The 15,540-nt window shown below is 41.4% G+C and overlaps 1 protein-coding gene across 4 annotated transcripts; it reads right to left on the bottom strand.

The window, feature by feature from the left end:
- Nucleotides 1–1,981: 1,981 nt before the first annotated feature.
- Nucleotides 1,982–14,885, bottom strand: lhx3 (LIM homeobox 3). Of its 4 annotated transcripts, none has more exons than XM_030434923.1 (6): nt 14,463–14,885; nt 8,464–8,638; nt 8,063–8,265; nt 5,531–5,682; nt 4,295–4,466; nt 1,982–2,780 (listed from the first exon to the last, which is right to left on the bottom strand). In XM_030434923.1, exons 1-6 carry the CDS (start codon nt 14,530–14,532, stop codon nt 2,347–2,349), a joined length of 1,206 nt encoding a protein of 401 aa, XP_030290783.1. In that variant the 5' UTR covers nt 14,533–14,885; the 3' UTR covers nt 1,982–2,346. The 4 variants fall into 4 exon arrangements, with proteins under 4 accessions (XP_030290783.1, XP_030290785.1, XP_030290784.1 ...); XM_030434925.1 differs by having other exon boundaries at nt 8,063–8,262; XM_030434924.1 differs by having other exon boundaries at nt 8,464–8,635.
- Between the last annotated feature and the right edge of the window lie 655 nt (nt 14,886–15,540).

The raw sequence follows: 15,540 nt of genomic DNA, 5'->3' as shown, positions 1-15,540 counted from the left end.
CTAGAAGCACACAGAAGTGTTTTCTTTGAAAGCTTTGTTCTAAACCATTCATTCTTTTGTATGCTGTTGTCTTTTGCATGAATGAAGTGTCGCTTGATACGACACTGTGTTAATGTAATTATCATTTTAGGGAGTAGAGAAAGTACTCAGCTCCTTTATGCAAGTAAAATGAACAGTGCAATACAAAACCTTAATGATCTTGTTGTTTCGGCAAACTTTATGTTTCTTTACATCGAAGTCTTCTGTTTATTGTTGTGACAAGGCTCTGCGTAAGTTCTGGTCAGGTTTAGGCACAAAAACAGTCTCGGTCATGGAAAAGATCATGTTTTGGCTTGAAATGCCCATTTTTGTTGCCACAAAAATGCTGACACCACGAAAAAATACAGCAGCCAACTTGTTTTGACAGTCACTAAAATCACCCGGTTCTGTCAGTCGTGACAGGAAGCCAAGGGTGGTCATGAATAGTGGTGCTGAATAGTGGTCTCTCACCTTGCTTCACAACATGACCACTCCTCCTCCTGATAAGAAGATCAGTCTCGAACTACTCAATAAAATGAGTTTTGTCACCACAAACATTTTTTCCAGAATGCAGGAGTAATTGAGTTAAGAACGTATTTGTCCCTGTACGACAAACTATGTCTTGGGGATAATAAAGATACCTTGAGCCCTTGAATGATAGCATAAAATTGAAATACTGACTCTACTAACTTTGTATCAATACTTAAAAGTCCACTTAAGTGCTTCAGCACTTCAGTAAATGGTCTTTCCAAAATGCTGACCAAAATAAACAAATTTGATCTAGGCCTACATATTTATGAGGAGTCAGTTAAAACTTTAGAAAGACCTCAAAAGCAAAGAAAGAAAGCAGCACATCACAGGCCAGTATTGAAGCAAATACATAAACATGTAACTGCACACACACACGCACACACATATGCACACATACACACACACACACACACACACATACAATCACATGCACGCTCCCACCTCCGCATATACTGTTTAATCTACTTAATTGAACCTGACTTTGAATAACTAAACAAATGAGGAAATTCACAAGGGGCACTTGATCCCTTCTCGGCTAATGGATTGGAGATTCCTTTCCCATAGGGGCATTTGGGCAAACAAGACCCAGTAATCTCTGAATTGATGAGTTGACTCTCTGTCTGCATCAAATTTCTCCACTAAAGAGCTGTTGAACCCCTGATACAGTGTTGGTAGTTAGCCAGATGCTCAATTTGCAGACACAGGCAGAACTGCCAGCTCGCTCTGGTTTCACTATCAGCGCTGTGATGTGCAAGATGAATACATAAGATAGATGCTGCAAGAAAGATATAAGATAAATGTGAAGGGTGACTCCAGTTGGTTTGTTAGCACATGTATCTTGGCTTCATATTGTGCGAAGGCTTATATATATATATATATATATATATATATATATATACACAATTGATCAGTCCGATCAAAAAGGATAGAAACTCCATGTTGACGTTTAGTGACAAATTTATTAAAGTCCTGTCATTTAATCAGGAATCATCATCATCATTACCAGAAGGAATAAATAAGACATAAAACATTTTCCACATGAACAAACATATACATCATACCCCTGGGTTGTCAAAGCAGTTCTTCCTTTCGGGGGTTGTTGAACAAAACGAACGAGATACATCTGAGAACACACAAATGCATAGAAGTAATTGGACCCCTAGGTACCATTTAAGACAACATCTACTTCATTTTTGCCTATATCCCTGTTTAAGAATGTACAAAGTCCTCATATCTGGGTTCTTATTCATGTCCAAGACGGGGTTTGTATAAAAATAAAGTCTCCACAATGATAAACCAATATATATAGTATATTTATATATATATGTATAGACATTTGGCAACAACCAGACATTTAAAGACTCTGAACGTTGAACTGATTTCTGCACCTGAACACAGAGCTGACGAGAATGAGGGGGGGGGGGGGGGGGGGGGGGGGGGATTGGTGAAAAATCCAAATGATCAATTTCTCTGTTTGTGGTCTGTTCATTGTTCAGAAAAAGCTTATAGTGGTATCTGAAAACTGAACATTTTTGACAGATTTCTTGCTTTAAATATCGTCAGGACAGTTGTTAGGCCAAGTGCTTTTTTTTGAAGGACATTTTTTCCTGCCATCCAAATCACAGATATAGAGAGAACCTGCTAGTCAGATATTGGTGAGTGATCCAAGGACAGCAGTCTTAGTCCTTTAAACAACCACTGTCCACTGTGTGACTAATTTCCAGTTTCTAAAATCCAACAGAAGACACAAAACCAAAAAAAAAAAAAAAAAAAAAAAAAAGAGAGTCAAATATCTCTTCAAAACTGCCCGTGGTCCACCTCATCTAACCAGGAGGCAGGACTGGCAGGAAAGTCTGGGTATCCTCCACTGCTGCCGGTGGAGAGGTCTGAGCTGGGGCCGTTGGCGCCCCCCATGGAGGCTCTTACAGCAGGGTTGATCCCCGGCCCGCCACCCTGGGTCATGATTGAAATGCCGGACTCGGGGTAGACCAAGCTCGAGATCAGCGGCTGGTGTCTGGGTAGCGCCTGAAGTGACCCCGGCGACTGAGGAAGGCCGTAGGGGCTGTTGGAGCGGATGTCGTGGAACTGGTCCTGAGAGGGAAGGACGCCGTGCTCCAGGGGGAAGGAGCCGTGGTTGTTGCCCCCTTGGCGGCCCCCCATGGCTGGAGAGGACTCACTCAGGCTGCTGTAGATGCCGTTAGTGAGGCCGAGTTCTGACATGGGTGGTTCATCTGTGCAGCAAGGAAGTGATATTTGTTATTTCAACTGGATTGGACTTAGTAAAAATGACATTTTCCACAATGAAAAACACTTTTTCTTTTATACATTTCTCTCGTACAAGCCTGTATTTGTAGCAGCTGACGATACAACATTTAAGTGAACTCTTTAGTAGCACTTTTATTGAATAATATAATGGACAAATGACACTGTAGAGGCAAGACTGAAGGAAGGTTGGGCAGTTCTGTAGACTGACTTTATAGCACTAACAGTTAATTCTCTAGCTAAGGTAGGCCAGGCCTTTTGACATTCACTTATAAAGAAATAAATAAATAAAGCTTCTGTAAGTATTCCTGTCCGTTTTGCAGTTAGCACTCCCCCTCCCTCCCTTCTAGTAATTGCCAGACATATCAGCAAACAGGAGGGTTCTGCTCCAGACAGGACCGCCTCTTTATGGAGCTCTCTGTCCTGATTGGATAAAGTGGGAAGGATTACCGTAAAATGTATTTTTCTCTATGACTGCATGAGTGAGGGGAGGAGAGAGGTTATTGACCAAACCCTCTCTCACATTGATTACTTTTGCACCATAGAGCTATTTAACACTTATTTGAACAAAAATGAACCACTTAATGCAGCTTTAATATGTATAATAAACACAATTACCTAACAATTTTAAATGAATGCCCTTCAAAGGAATGGATGGATGGAAGGTACCACTTTATAATAATAGAATTAAACTTTTTAAATATTAATTTTACTCTTAACACACATTGACAAGCTTTGTAAATCATGTTTTAGAACAATTATCATAAAGTTGCAACTAATGTTTATGATACTTTAAATAAATGTTTAATAAATACTGTGTGGTTCATCTCTAAACAACAATATGTACTGTAGATGGAAAATATTAAGTTGCAACTGATGTTTATAGACCTTTAAAGTTGCTTAATGAATTAGTTTGTTAAGCATTTTTTAACAGTGAAATAAGCTGTTATCTAAAGTTAAATCAACTATAAATTTACCATTTGTTAAGGATGGTTATTATGAAGTGTTACTGGATAGAAAATGAAAAAAAAAATTGAAGAAAATGTTTCATTTTTCTTTTGTTAATTATTGACTTATCGTCTGGAAAAATGCTAACCGTGTGTTTGCACCTTTATTAATCTAATGTTTTGCTTCCTGTCGCTTTTTTTTAACCCACCTATTTAGCATTTAATAAATGGTTTATAACACACTACAATCTAGTTTTATGCAGATATAGAGTGGTTTTGTAACTGGTTATTAATTTCCTAGCAATATTCTGAAGCTCATTCTCACATTCATACAAGGGTTTTATTTGTTCTACCCACCAACACGGCAGCCATCCTAACACAGTATGAAAAGCGCAGGTGTAAATAAGAAACGAACGATGGCTGAATTCAATTTAGCTGGTATTGTTCATGCTGCCTCACTGTCATGCTGTCACGGCCACTTAAAATCAGACAAGGAGCCATCGTCACTATGAAAAAAACGCCTCCTCTGACTCTACCTGTAAAAGACACCTCGGCGTCGCTGTCCATGCCCTCCTCCTGGATGCTGTCCTTGTCGGATTTGGAGCTTCCTCGCGACCTCTTCATGTTGCGGAAGTATTGCCCCCACCTCTGCCGACCGGCGTCCTTCTTCAGCCTTTTCTCTTTGGCTCGCCTGTTCTGAAACCAAACCTGGTGGGGGAAAAGACAAGATATATTATTTCGCAAAAGGTTCTCGTGACTTATTAGAATCAAATCTGACTGTTTAGAACAATGTCTAAAATCCCTATGAGTGAATTCAATTTAGTAGAATTTTGTAAACCAAAATTAAAACACTTCTCCTTATGAAATTTACACAATCCTTCCCAGTCTTGAGGACCTTAACTCTACAAATACCCCACCATGTTTTGTAGTTATCACGCCTCTCGCACAGTCTCATACAAATTAAAGCAGGATTCATTTTCGAGGACTGCCTTTTGGAAGTCGGAGTGTGAGACTTGAAATGGTGACACTGACCGGTAATCCTGAGATCAGCGTCCCCTACACCGGATTTATCACGCATTTAATTAACTTCACCGACAGCTACAAGTTGTCCTCGCCCCAGTGGGAGCAGACAGGTTAGCGAGCCACTGATTTAATTCATTAAAATGTTTCCTCTCTCCACTTTTGATCCGATCTAATAAATTTTATCTCAAGCTCTAGAAAACATTAAACTTCAACCAGCCTGTAACCTCACCGCATGTCCGTGAAATCTGACGCAAACCGAATAAACGCCGTGTGTCGTATTAATTCCATCTTAACATGCGAAAAATTAATTCATTTCAGTCACGGGTGCAAAAAGGGATTTTACATTCCCTTTAATGATATTCCACCCCGGGCGAACCCTCTTCACCCCTTCCCTTTCACTGAATAATGAGGGGCATTTTAGTGGCTTCCGTCTCTACTTTTGTCCTTGCAAATAAAACAATATATATGACCGCCACCTAGCAACCATCGCGAGGCTCCTCAGCGGTAGACAATATGCGAGGGGCCCTCTTAGCATTGTTAACGAGCCTGCACTTAAACCGCGCTGACTTTCATGTGGACTTCATTTTACTCCATCTAGCCGTAAATTCCCCCACCCCAACACACACACACACACACACACACATACACTTAGTAGTACAGTAGGCTTGTGCCAGTTTGCCCACAATTGTCCCCTGATAATAATGCAGTAAGGACACTAATGGAAAAGCCCTTAATGGATAATAATGTACCTGCACAACCCGCATATCCAGGCCCGTCTCTGATGAGAGCTGCTCCCGGACGTGGCGGGCGGGTTTGGGAGAGTTATTGTAGGCGTTCTTCAGCGTTTCCAGCTGTTTAGCCGTGATGGTGGTTCGTGGTCTTTTTGCAGTCGAGTCTGCTTCTGAAAAAAAAAATAAGATGGACAACACGCTATGAGCCAATGATCGACCTCAACATCATTAATTTTTTTATGTTTTCAGGCCCAAGATCTTGAGAAAAATTGTTCAATTTTGCAATAATTTCATCAAAAAGAAATGAAGTCATTTAGATAATGAACATTGCTGGTATTTTACATCACTGTAGATTGTGTCAATTCATTCCTGTCTATAACAACATAATACAAAAAATACATATGATACTTACAATGATAATAAGAGTCACATATAGAGTCACAGAAGATAAAAATTAAGGTCTGATATTTGAAAATCTGTGATAGGAACACACATTCAGAGCAACTGATAACATAAACCGGCCTGCATAATATACAACTTTCTAATTTAACATGGATGGATAAATTCCCCCTCTGCCTATAAACCAAAACCTGGCTTCCTGTGCATAATTTGCATCATGTCTGCACATCTGTTGGCCAGCACAGCAAAATACAGAAAAACCATCATCCAAATGGATGCTGCCCAAGTAATTGCGCCCTCTCATTAGTAAAATAAACGTGTGTGTTTTTAGTGAAAACTTAGCGTTAAACTCGCCACATAAATCCACACGTGGCGTCGGGCAGTAAATTCAAACAAACAGATGGGGAGATAAAACTTAAGCGTGGCCGGTCTGCCCTGCGAGGAACACAGCCTGCTGGGAGTTTTTTTATTTCAGTGAAAGTGAAAGTGGTGTTGGTTAATGTAATCATCATATCTCATGAAATTGTTTTGGGGCATATAAAAAATGTTTTGTTTTATATTTCCTGACAGCACATTTGAAAGATTGATTAAACTGATTATTGTAAAGTAAAACAAATGATTCAGTGTATAAAATTGTGTAAATAATAATAACAATGGTCTAATATTTTGTCATTGAGTGAAAACTTACCATTACTTTACTGTGGGAAGGTTGGTAAGTCTCTTAATTATATGTGTTTGGTAATAATATGTTTTTTTTTTTCTTAGAATATGGCTAAATGAAACGTTTTACAATCTGTTTGTTAAAGTTTTTAAATATTTGTGTAAAGTCCCTTTAAGAAAATGTTTTCAGATTTGCACATTCTGGACACTTTGAACATTTATGGCAGACTGGAGTATATCATTTTTATTTAGCATATCATTTCCATCAGTTTGACTTCCTTTCTCATAATTGGACTTTTATCATGTGTCTGACTTCTCCATCTCCCTTTAAGCATTCTCTCTCAAAGCAAAACCTTTTTTTGACATACAATAATGCAACGACAACTAATTAAACTACCTAATATGCATAAATCAAAGTGCTAGGTGTGGAGAAAGTGGGCCACTGAAGGGATTATTTGACACTTTTGTAAATATGCTTGGCCTGTTTTCTTTCTTGCCGACAGTTGGATGTAACAAAACCCCAGACATTATATGACACTAAACTAAACTAAAGGTTCTTCAGAGGTGCTGGTTGTTTCCATATTTTTCTTGTAAATGGGAAGACGGTTCCTTGAGAGTGGCAGCCTGTTACAGCAGCTCTTGCTCACCTTTGAGTATTTTCCTCTTTTTCTATCTATTTGTGTCTATTATTATTGTTTGTTGTAACATCACTGTCCTTTGGCTGCTGCGACACAGAAATTTCTCTCTCTAAGAGACAGATCTGATTCTGATTCTGATGTATCATGCATTGTTTTTTTTTCAAAGCTGTTTAAAATGTAAAAATGTAAAAAGAATCCACTTTTTTAAACCTATATATGAAAATCCTCTGTTTATGTTTAGACTTAATTGCGGCGTAAAAAGTGAGATACTGCTGACTGTAAATGTATTCCAATAAATAAATTAATAAATCAATAAGATACACTACACCTGTGTGTCATTTAATTTAATTCCAGATTTCATTTAAATACATTTAGATATTTTACCTAGTTCTTGCATGTATAGAAGTATTACACATAAGGCCTTAATAGATGATTTTGTCCATGTTGTGAATTAAGCGACCACTGCACATGATGACACAGATTCTAAAACATGAACATTCATCTTGTCTCCCTCCTCTCCCTCTGTCTCCCTCCTCTCTCCCTCTGTGTCTCCACTCAGAGAACAACAATAAGACTTATTGAGAGCTGATTCCTTCGAGCGATACCAGAGCGCACGCGTAAAGCCTCCCAGGCCTCGGGCTTTTACGCGGCTATCCATCGATTGATCCGCCGGGCAACGACGCAATTAGCACAGGTGGGTCAGCGCTTTATGGGTGACCTCATTGTCACGTCAAAAGCGCGGACAACGCTTACCATCACATAAACCTGGAGATTAAGGTCCGAAGAAAACACTGCATCGTGTCGCGATCATCCAACTAATAAGGTCAGGTGCACCCCCTCCTCCCCTCCTCACCTCTCTGCTTGGCCGTCTCGTAGTCGGCCTTGCACACCAGCCTGCTGTCCTCCATCAGGTAGTACTCGTCCCCCGTGGCCAGCTGCCTCTTGCACACGACGCAGGCGAAGCAGTGCAGGTGATAGACGAAGTCCTGCGCTCTCCTCACCACCTGTGTGGGCGGGATGCCCTGCTGACAGGCCGCGCATTTGGTCCCGAATCTCCTTTTTGGAAATTAGACGATTGCAATCAATTCATGAAAAACACACACACACACACACACACACACACACACACACACACACACACACACACACACACACACACACACAAAACAACTTTCTAATCGTGAGAATTTAAAGCAGATACGAACAACAACAACAACAAAAAAAGACGTAAAATGTTTTCAAAGGCTTACTCACTTGAAGAAATCCTCTTTGCAGTAGACGCTGTCGCCCCTGCTGAAGCACTTCTCCGCCAGCTGCGCCTGGCAGTCGCTGCACTTGAGGCACTTGCTGTGCCAGTGGCGGTCCAGCACTTTGAGGATGAAGCGGTCCACGATGTGTTGGTTGCAGCCCGCGCACACTGGGATTTCTGCTGGAGGGGGACACGATGGTCAGTGTGGTCCGTTCACGATACATCGATATGTTTAGAGGCGTGGTGGTGGTGGTGTGTGTGTGGGGGACAGCTGTCAGGGGACGCGCGTGACGAGTGAACACGCGTTTTGTGCGTACAGTTACCGTTCAGGACAACATGCTGGTAATCAGCTGATGAGACTTTTGTTTACAGGCGTTTACTTTCTTCTTTTAAACCATGAGCTTTTTATTCATATTGCGCTTTTGTCAGTCATTTATTCTACAGAAAGTCCTGTCTTTTATCTGGAGCTGATTCACTTTGTTCCATTTTCTATTCCGCTTTCTTTGCATTTGAGTTTACTGCTCCATGTGTCTTCGTTTATGGATCACTAACATTAACAATAACGGCATAAATAAATGTTATTTAATAAATAAATAAATGAATTAATGAATACACAAATAAATAAAATTCATACCCCTTTTCTACGTTTGCCATCATCATCATCATCATCATCATCATCATCATCATCATCATCATCACTCTTTCCTTTCACTTCGAATGAACGCACAACATGTTCGTCATTTACACACAATTATTTCAATTAATTCATTATTTTAACCCCGGTGTAGTCAAACAATCTCGAAATTGCTGCTGAATCCACAGATCCTTGATGAAATGAGGAAAAGTGAATGAAGTACAAAATGCTGTATTATCATGTTTACAGCAACAGGCCGAAGCTAAACTCCACTAAAAGCAGATAAGAAAAAAAAAAGAAAAAGAAAAAGAAGCACATAGCGTAGAATAAACACACAGACAAACACCAAGCGAGTCAAAACGAGGACTGACGCTGTTTTTTTTTTCTTCATCATTACAATCATATCACTGCAGCTTAAGATAATTAGTACAATAAACCCATTCCCAGTTATATAAACCCATCGGCTCCTGCGGTCAAGTGGGAGAAAGAGCACACTGTCCAAACTCACGTTTTCACCTTAAGTTGGATGGATAAGTAAAATATTCACATTTGTTTAAAAGGTGATTAATTTATGAAAAAACAAACAAACCCAGAAATATTAAAACGTAATACATTTGGATATTGGTGCAATAAACGGACATTAAATTACCTTTTCAAACAGTCATGCCAAAAATGGGCATCCGTCCACTTATTTCTGCTTTTAGATTAAACTCAAAAAATGGAAACGACGGAAGCCGTTCTGAGCATAAAGGCAACAATTCAATTCATTAAATAGAATTTAAGTTCAAATTTCGATATGTCATTAATCAAATATTGCTCGGCTGGATACTGTTTTGTCCCATACAAATATCTTTAAGAGGAAGCAGCCATGTTTGCACAGTTATAAGCAGACACAGCACGTCACAGGCCTTCTTTACGCAGCAAGGGTGCGTTAAAAAAACAGCAGCTTTATGGAATATTTGGATATAAAGAAATAAAAAAAAATAAAAAAACACACACACACACACAACAAAGTTAAAGATAAGATCAACCAAAATGTCAAGAGGGACGTTATCAGGACCGGTTATTACTAATTGAAAGAGGCTCAACCACTTCATATTCCATCCGTGCAAGGAATCGCGTTGCCATTGTTCCGCTGTGGACGGTTCATGCAACATTAACGAGGCGGTTTCTTCTGGAGCCCCTCGCACAAGTGCGCCGGGAGCCGCGTGGAGAACAGGTGTGCGCGGCTCATCACTAATTCAACGCACCCTGTAAAACTAGAAAGCTGCGGCCCTGCGCGCTCACAGCCGCGCGACCAGAGGAGGTGTCCGAGCAAAAAGAAATGTGCTCATACTGTGGGCGTATTACTAATATGAGCAGATGCATGCAAATCCCAAATAGAATATCTCCTCTTTCTTTTTCTTTTTTTCTTTTTTTTTTTTTTTCTTTAATCTAACTTTGGAGCTCGGTCCAAATAGAAAAGTAAAACAGTAGGAGACAGTAAGCGTGCAGCAACTTCACAAAATCCATCTAGAAATCCTTCAGTTTACTATCCTGTGTTCCTCAACATGTAAAAAAAACCTTCTGAATGGTCATAACAAAAGTGGTACGCCTCAGAAACAGTGCGTAAAATATGCAATCAAACGTATTAAACAGGTGAACGAGCGTTCGGGATGAACCAGAAGGTTTAAAGGCATGGTGCGTAAAAAGTTGCGTTATCGAGATTTGGAGCAACCAAACAAGGCACTTGTCCCTCGTGTCAACAGCTGTAAAAAATAAATAAATAAATAGATAGATAGATAGATAGATAGATAGATAGATAGATAGATAGATAGAAAGATAGATAGATAGATAGATAGATAGATAGATAGATAAACAAACTCCCAGGACAGTGTGGCCGAGTTAAAAACGACAGCACATCTGCAGCATCCACCATCCTCACACTTGTGACAGCCAGCACCCACTGTACACAAACAACCCCGCAACACAAACACCGCAGAAACAACGAGTAACTGATGATTCTGTGCTGCGGTTACCTTTCCGCAGCTCCTCGCTGTGCGACAGCAGAGCGAGAAGCATCTCCGCGTTACCAGCCGCCTCTTTTGGAGACTCACCACTTCCATCCATTGCTCATGATTTACGCTCGCGTCCACGCAAATCAACTCGCCCCGTGTGTCGTCTGTCCACGTTCAGGCGCAAAACAAAACAAGCAGACAAACTGCGCGCACAGGCCCGACGCGGAACACGAGGCGCGCGGTGGAGTTTTCGGCTGGTAAGCGCTTCACCGTGTTGGGAACCTGCAGGATTACAGCTGCGCCGTCTCCCGGGCGACAGGGAGATAGATTAACATCACCTACTGAGCGAGCACCTTTACCCGGAAGGAGAAGGAGCAGGAGGCGAGGGGGGTGGGGGGGAGCCAATGGAGTTTAATTGACGGGTGGTCACGTCAGTCAGAGGAGACATTCCTGTTAGATCACTAACACGAGAGAGAAAACATCCTCTTGCACTTTACATTAAACCGGGGGTTTAAAGTAACTTTAATTTTAATTCCATAAAATCTACTAAATGACTTCCTGCTGGCATTAAACAACATGAGAGTCATATTTTAGATTTTTTTTGTTTTTGTTTTGCTTTTACTGAGTTTCTGCTCACACTCCACGTGATGGAGCTAAATTGAGGTGTTAACTCAAATATTCTGCCACTAATCCTGACAACAGGTTTAATTTTTTGATTCAATGGAGGCCAAATATCCTCTCGACTGTTCTGAGCTAGAATTACCTGAAATGTTAATGATCTCTGCGTGGAAGTTGCAAACCAGCAACGACAATAAAAATAAATGAATGAATTAAATTGAATCAAAAAGAAAAGAAAAAGCAAAACAAGAAAAACACGACACAGTAAAGTTGATATTTTTTTTTCTCTCTTTTTTTTTTTTTTTTTTTATGTAAATGACCAAAATACATTCTCGTGAGAATTCGCCATGTCAATCAATTTTCATGTCAGATTCCAGTACTGGCAGGTCGAAAGGAAAAAAAAAAAAAAAAACTACAAACAAGGAAGGGTGCTCAGGGGACGCTACAATCGTGTGGCTACTTTTATTTATTTTTGGTAGAAGATATTATAACTCTTTATAATTTACAGTATTAATGAGGCAATAATTCAAACTCAGAAACAAGTTGTTTTTTTTCAGTAACTGAATAAACAAGCTGTCCTCAGGGGAAAATAAAGTCCCCTAGAACGCTGTCTGAAGCTAGAGGGGTGGCAGGATCCGCCACATATAGACAACGTGAAAGAATAATTTGTGTTGTCTTTTAATATCCGTTTGTTTATTCAGTCATGAAAAAAGGAGAGATTATTTATCTAGTTTGTTTCGCCTTAAAAAAAAAATCAGGAAGATTGATTTAAATTTCTTCCTCAAAACTATACAGAGTGCTCCTTTAATTCATGATATTTTGCAGCAGACGGGACATTGTTTTCACAGAAGTCAGAGAACATAAAAGCAGCATTAACTCAGATGTTTTTTTTTTTTCATAAATAATTAAATGATCGCTGAACAGGTGCGAGCATCGACACACTTTGTTGCTATTACTATCAATATTCCACCACACGCTTTATCATTGTTATTGGGCAAAAGGGGCATTTTAAATGGATTTAATGCACTTGCTCTTGGAGCCTTGTGGGCCATGAGCATTGTATGAATTGTCAAGCGTTTTAAAACATCTTACACACACACACACACACACACACACACACACACACACACACACACACACACACACACACACACTTCATCTCGCGTGTTGAGTGCTCAAAGACAAGTGTTTATTTAGGGGAGAGATTGGCTGTTCAATAACATGTTGATCGGGCCAACACCCCAATGAATTTTATTGACACTGATCTTTGGCACAAAAGAGCGCCTGGGGAAATCACGGGTAGTGCCACCGGGCGCGCGGGGCCGCTGATGAATCTAAAATCAATGTCCCATTTGCCTGTACTTTCTGGAGTATATGAAAGGCGTTTTGGAGAAAGGTGCAGGGGTGCTCGTGGGTGCCCCCTCTTTACTTTTCAGCTTTGTAATAATTTTTTTATGTCGTATTGATCGCTCACTTTTTTTTTTTTTTGAGAGGGGGAGTGCGGCCCGACAGTAATGTGACAACAAAGCGATAAAATGACCATCAGGGTGATGGTCAGTGAGTCAGAGAAGAGTCGGGAGGATGATCGGATGAAAGCGCGTTTTTGGTTTCAGTAATTCATTTATTATTTCTTGTATTTTCTTTCCTGGTTTTGACTGTATGTTCTGCGCGCTCTCTCTCTCTCTCTCTCTGACACACACACACACACACACACACACACACACACACACACACACACACACACACACCGTCCTTCTATTCCTGCAACTATAAAACCCAAACATGCTTTCTCTCTCTGTCCACCAATAATTCTAGCTTTGGATCCGGCCACTGTTCTCTCCCCTCGCGCCCTCAGGTGTCCCACCTGTCGGGGCCGGAATGTGACACCTGTAGAGCATTTTTTTTTTTTTTTTTTTTTTTTGGGCGTCGTGATGGAGAGCAGCAGCTCCGCGCCTGCTGCCTGTCGCCACCGGCGGCCTCTCCTCTCCCTCCGTGCGTCCTGCGCCCTCCATGCGCTCTCGTTACCACCGCAGGCGGCGGTGTGCCATGACAGCACGCGCGTAACATCTGTTGGTGTGATTCTCCAACAATGAGGGGCTCATTACAGATTCATAACGTCTCCCGCACGCAAACGCACAGCGAAGCGCCTCCAAACAGTCAGGAGTCGGTGAATAATAGAAGGCTTTTCCTGCAAACTGTTGCGTCTCTCTGCGTCGCTCTTTAACGTCCGCGTCCTGTTTGGGCCGCAAAGTCTCAACCTAGAAATGCATTTAAAGGCGCAATTCGTAAGAAAAGTTGATTTTTGAGTCTCATTCCCAATTCGTCAAATGATGACGCTCTGGGATTGAAGGACGCCATCCCGAAGCGTCACATTTTGACGAGCTTGGAGAAAAAAAAAAAATATATAAATAAAAATAAAAAAAAATAAACGTCATTATTTAACAAGCCGGGACTGACACTCGAACTTCAGCGAAGTCTGTGTCCTTCTGCAGAAGCGTGTTTGCCTTCCACGATAAATTAAAACACTTCCCGAGCGCAATTTCACGCTTGTCAGAGTTAGACAAGCCAAAAACCAGGTCCCGCTGTGCTGACCTGCCGTCTTTCTCCAACATTTCACGTCTAATTATAGCTCATTAACGGACCCCAGGACGCCAATTAAAACTCAGCACTGCCTTTTTATCTTGCTCAGAATTAAAAAATAAATTAATAAATAAAATAAAAATTAACAGCGACGTAAGCGGAATTACAGTCTTACCTTGACCCGAGCTGTACCGAGAGAAATTTCCGGCGTTCTGACAACTTGACCCCGGGTGTTCCAGCAACATTTTTGAAGATGTCCCGATGATCCACGCAGCGAGAGGGAAGACGCACGCCAGCGACTTTTCTTTTAAAACAAAAACAGATGCGTAACGGGCTACTGGAGATGTATCCTCTGGAGGGAGACCTGAGCTCTGCCCGACTGCAGCTCGATTCCTGCGAAACCGTCGATCTCTCTGCTCCTGTCGTCAGCCGCCGAAGAGCGGAAACTTTGAATATTCATCAAGTTGCTCTTTGATTCCGAGCTGGAGACGGCGTGTGTGTGTGCGTGAGCGTCAGAGTGTGTGTGAGCCCGGCAGACTTCACCTCAGCCAGAAAAAGTAAAGCGGCCGCCGCCTCTGTCCAGGGTGCTGAAAGGGGAGTTTCTCTAAACAGGCGGCTGGAGGCGTGTGCGCCGCTCCTATATCCCCCCCATCTCCTCCCTCCCTCCCTCCTCCTCCCGTGGTTATCTTTAAGCGTACACACACACACACTCACACACACACACGCGCACACACACTTGCCCTCCCCTCTTTTTCTCCTGGTCTGGTGTTGTGGTTGCACGTGTCCGTCTTTCAAGGCGCACAATGGGGCAAGTGGGCATTTTCTGCGGGGCATTGTTGTCGTGCGTTTTCTTTTCCGCCGCTGCGTCTCTCTTTTGTTCGGATCCAAAATAGACACAAGTGGAGTGAGCGTCCGTGCCGTTATGTATAGCTCCCAGCGTCTTCTTCACTGCCGGGCCTGGTTCACAATCAATGACACGTAAAAGTTTCAAACAGGATAAAAGGAGAAAAACTGATTTTTCTGCCTCTAAAGTGAGACATTTGACCACATATACAGAAAACATCCTATTAACAGTCATTGTTAAATAGATTTTTGCTTGACTTTGACTCTAACGCAGTTCTTCCTTTTTATAAAAAAAACAAAAAACACCGTTTCTAATTGATGCTTTCCTGTAAAATGTCGAGCAAAGTCGCGCGCCTGCGCAGATGTGGCCGTGCGCGTGGCTGTTTGGCCGGATGCCACGCCTGCTCGCC

Source organism: Sparus aurata, chromosome 12 (genome assembly GCF_900880675.1).
Source record: "Sparus aurata chromosome 12, fSpaAur1.1, whole genome shotgun sequence".
Classification (NCBI taxonomy): domain Eukaryota; kingdom Metazoa; phylum Chordata; class Actinopteri; order Spariformes; family Sparidae; genus Sparus; species Sparus aurata.
This window is presented reverse-complemented; position numbering and strand designations above follow the sequence as displayed.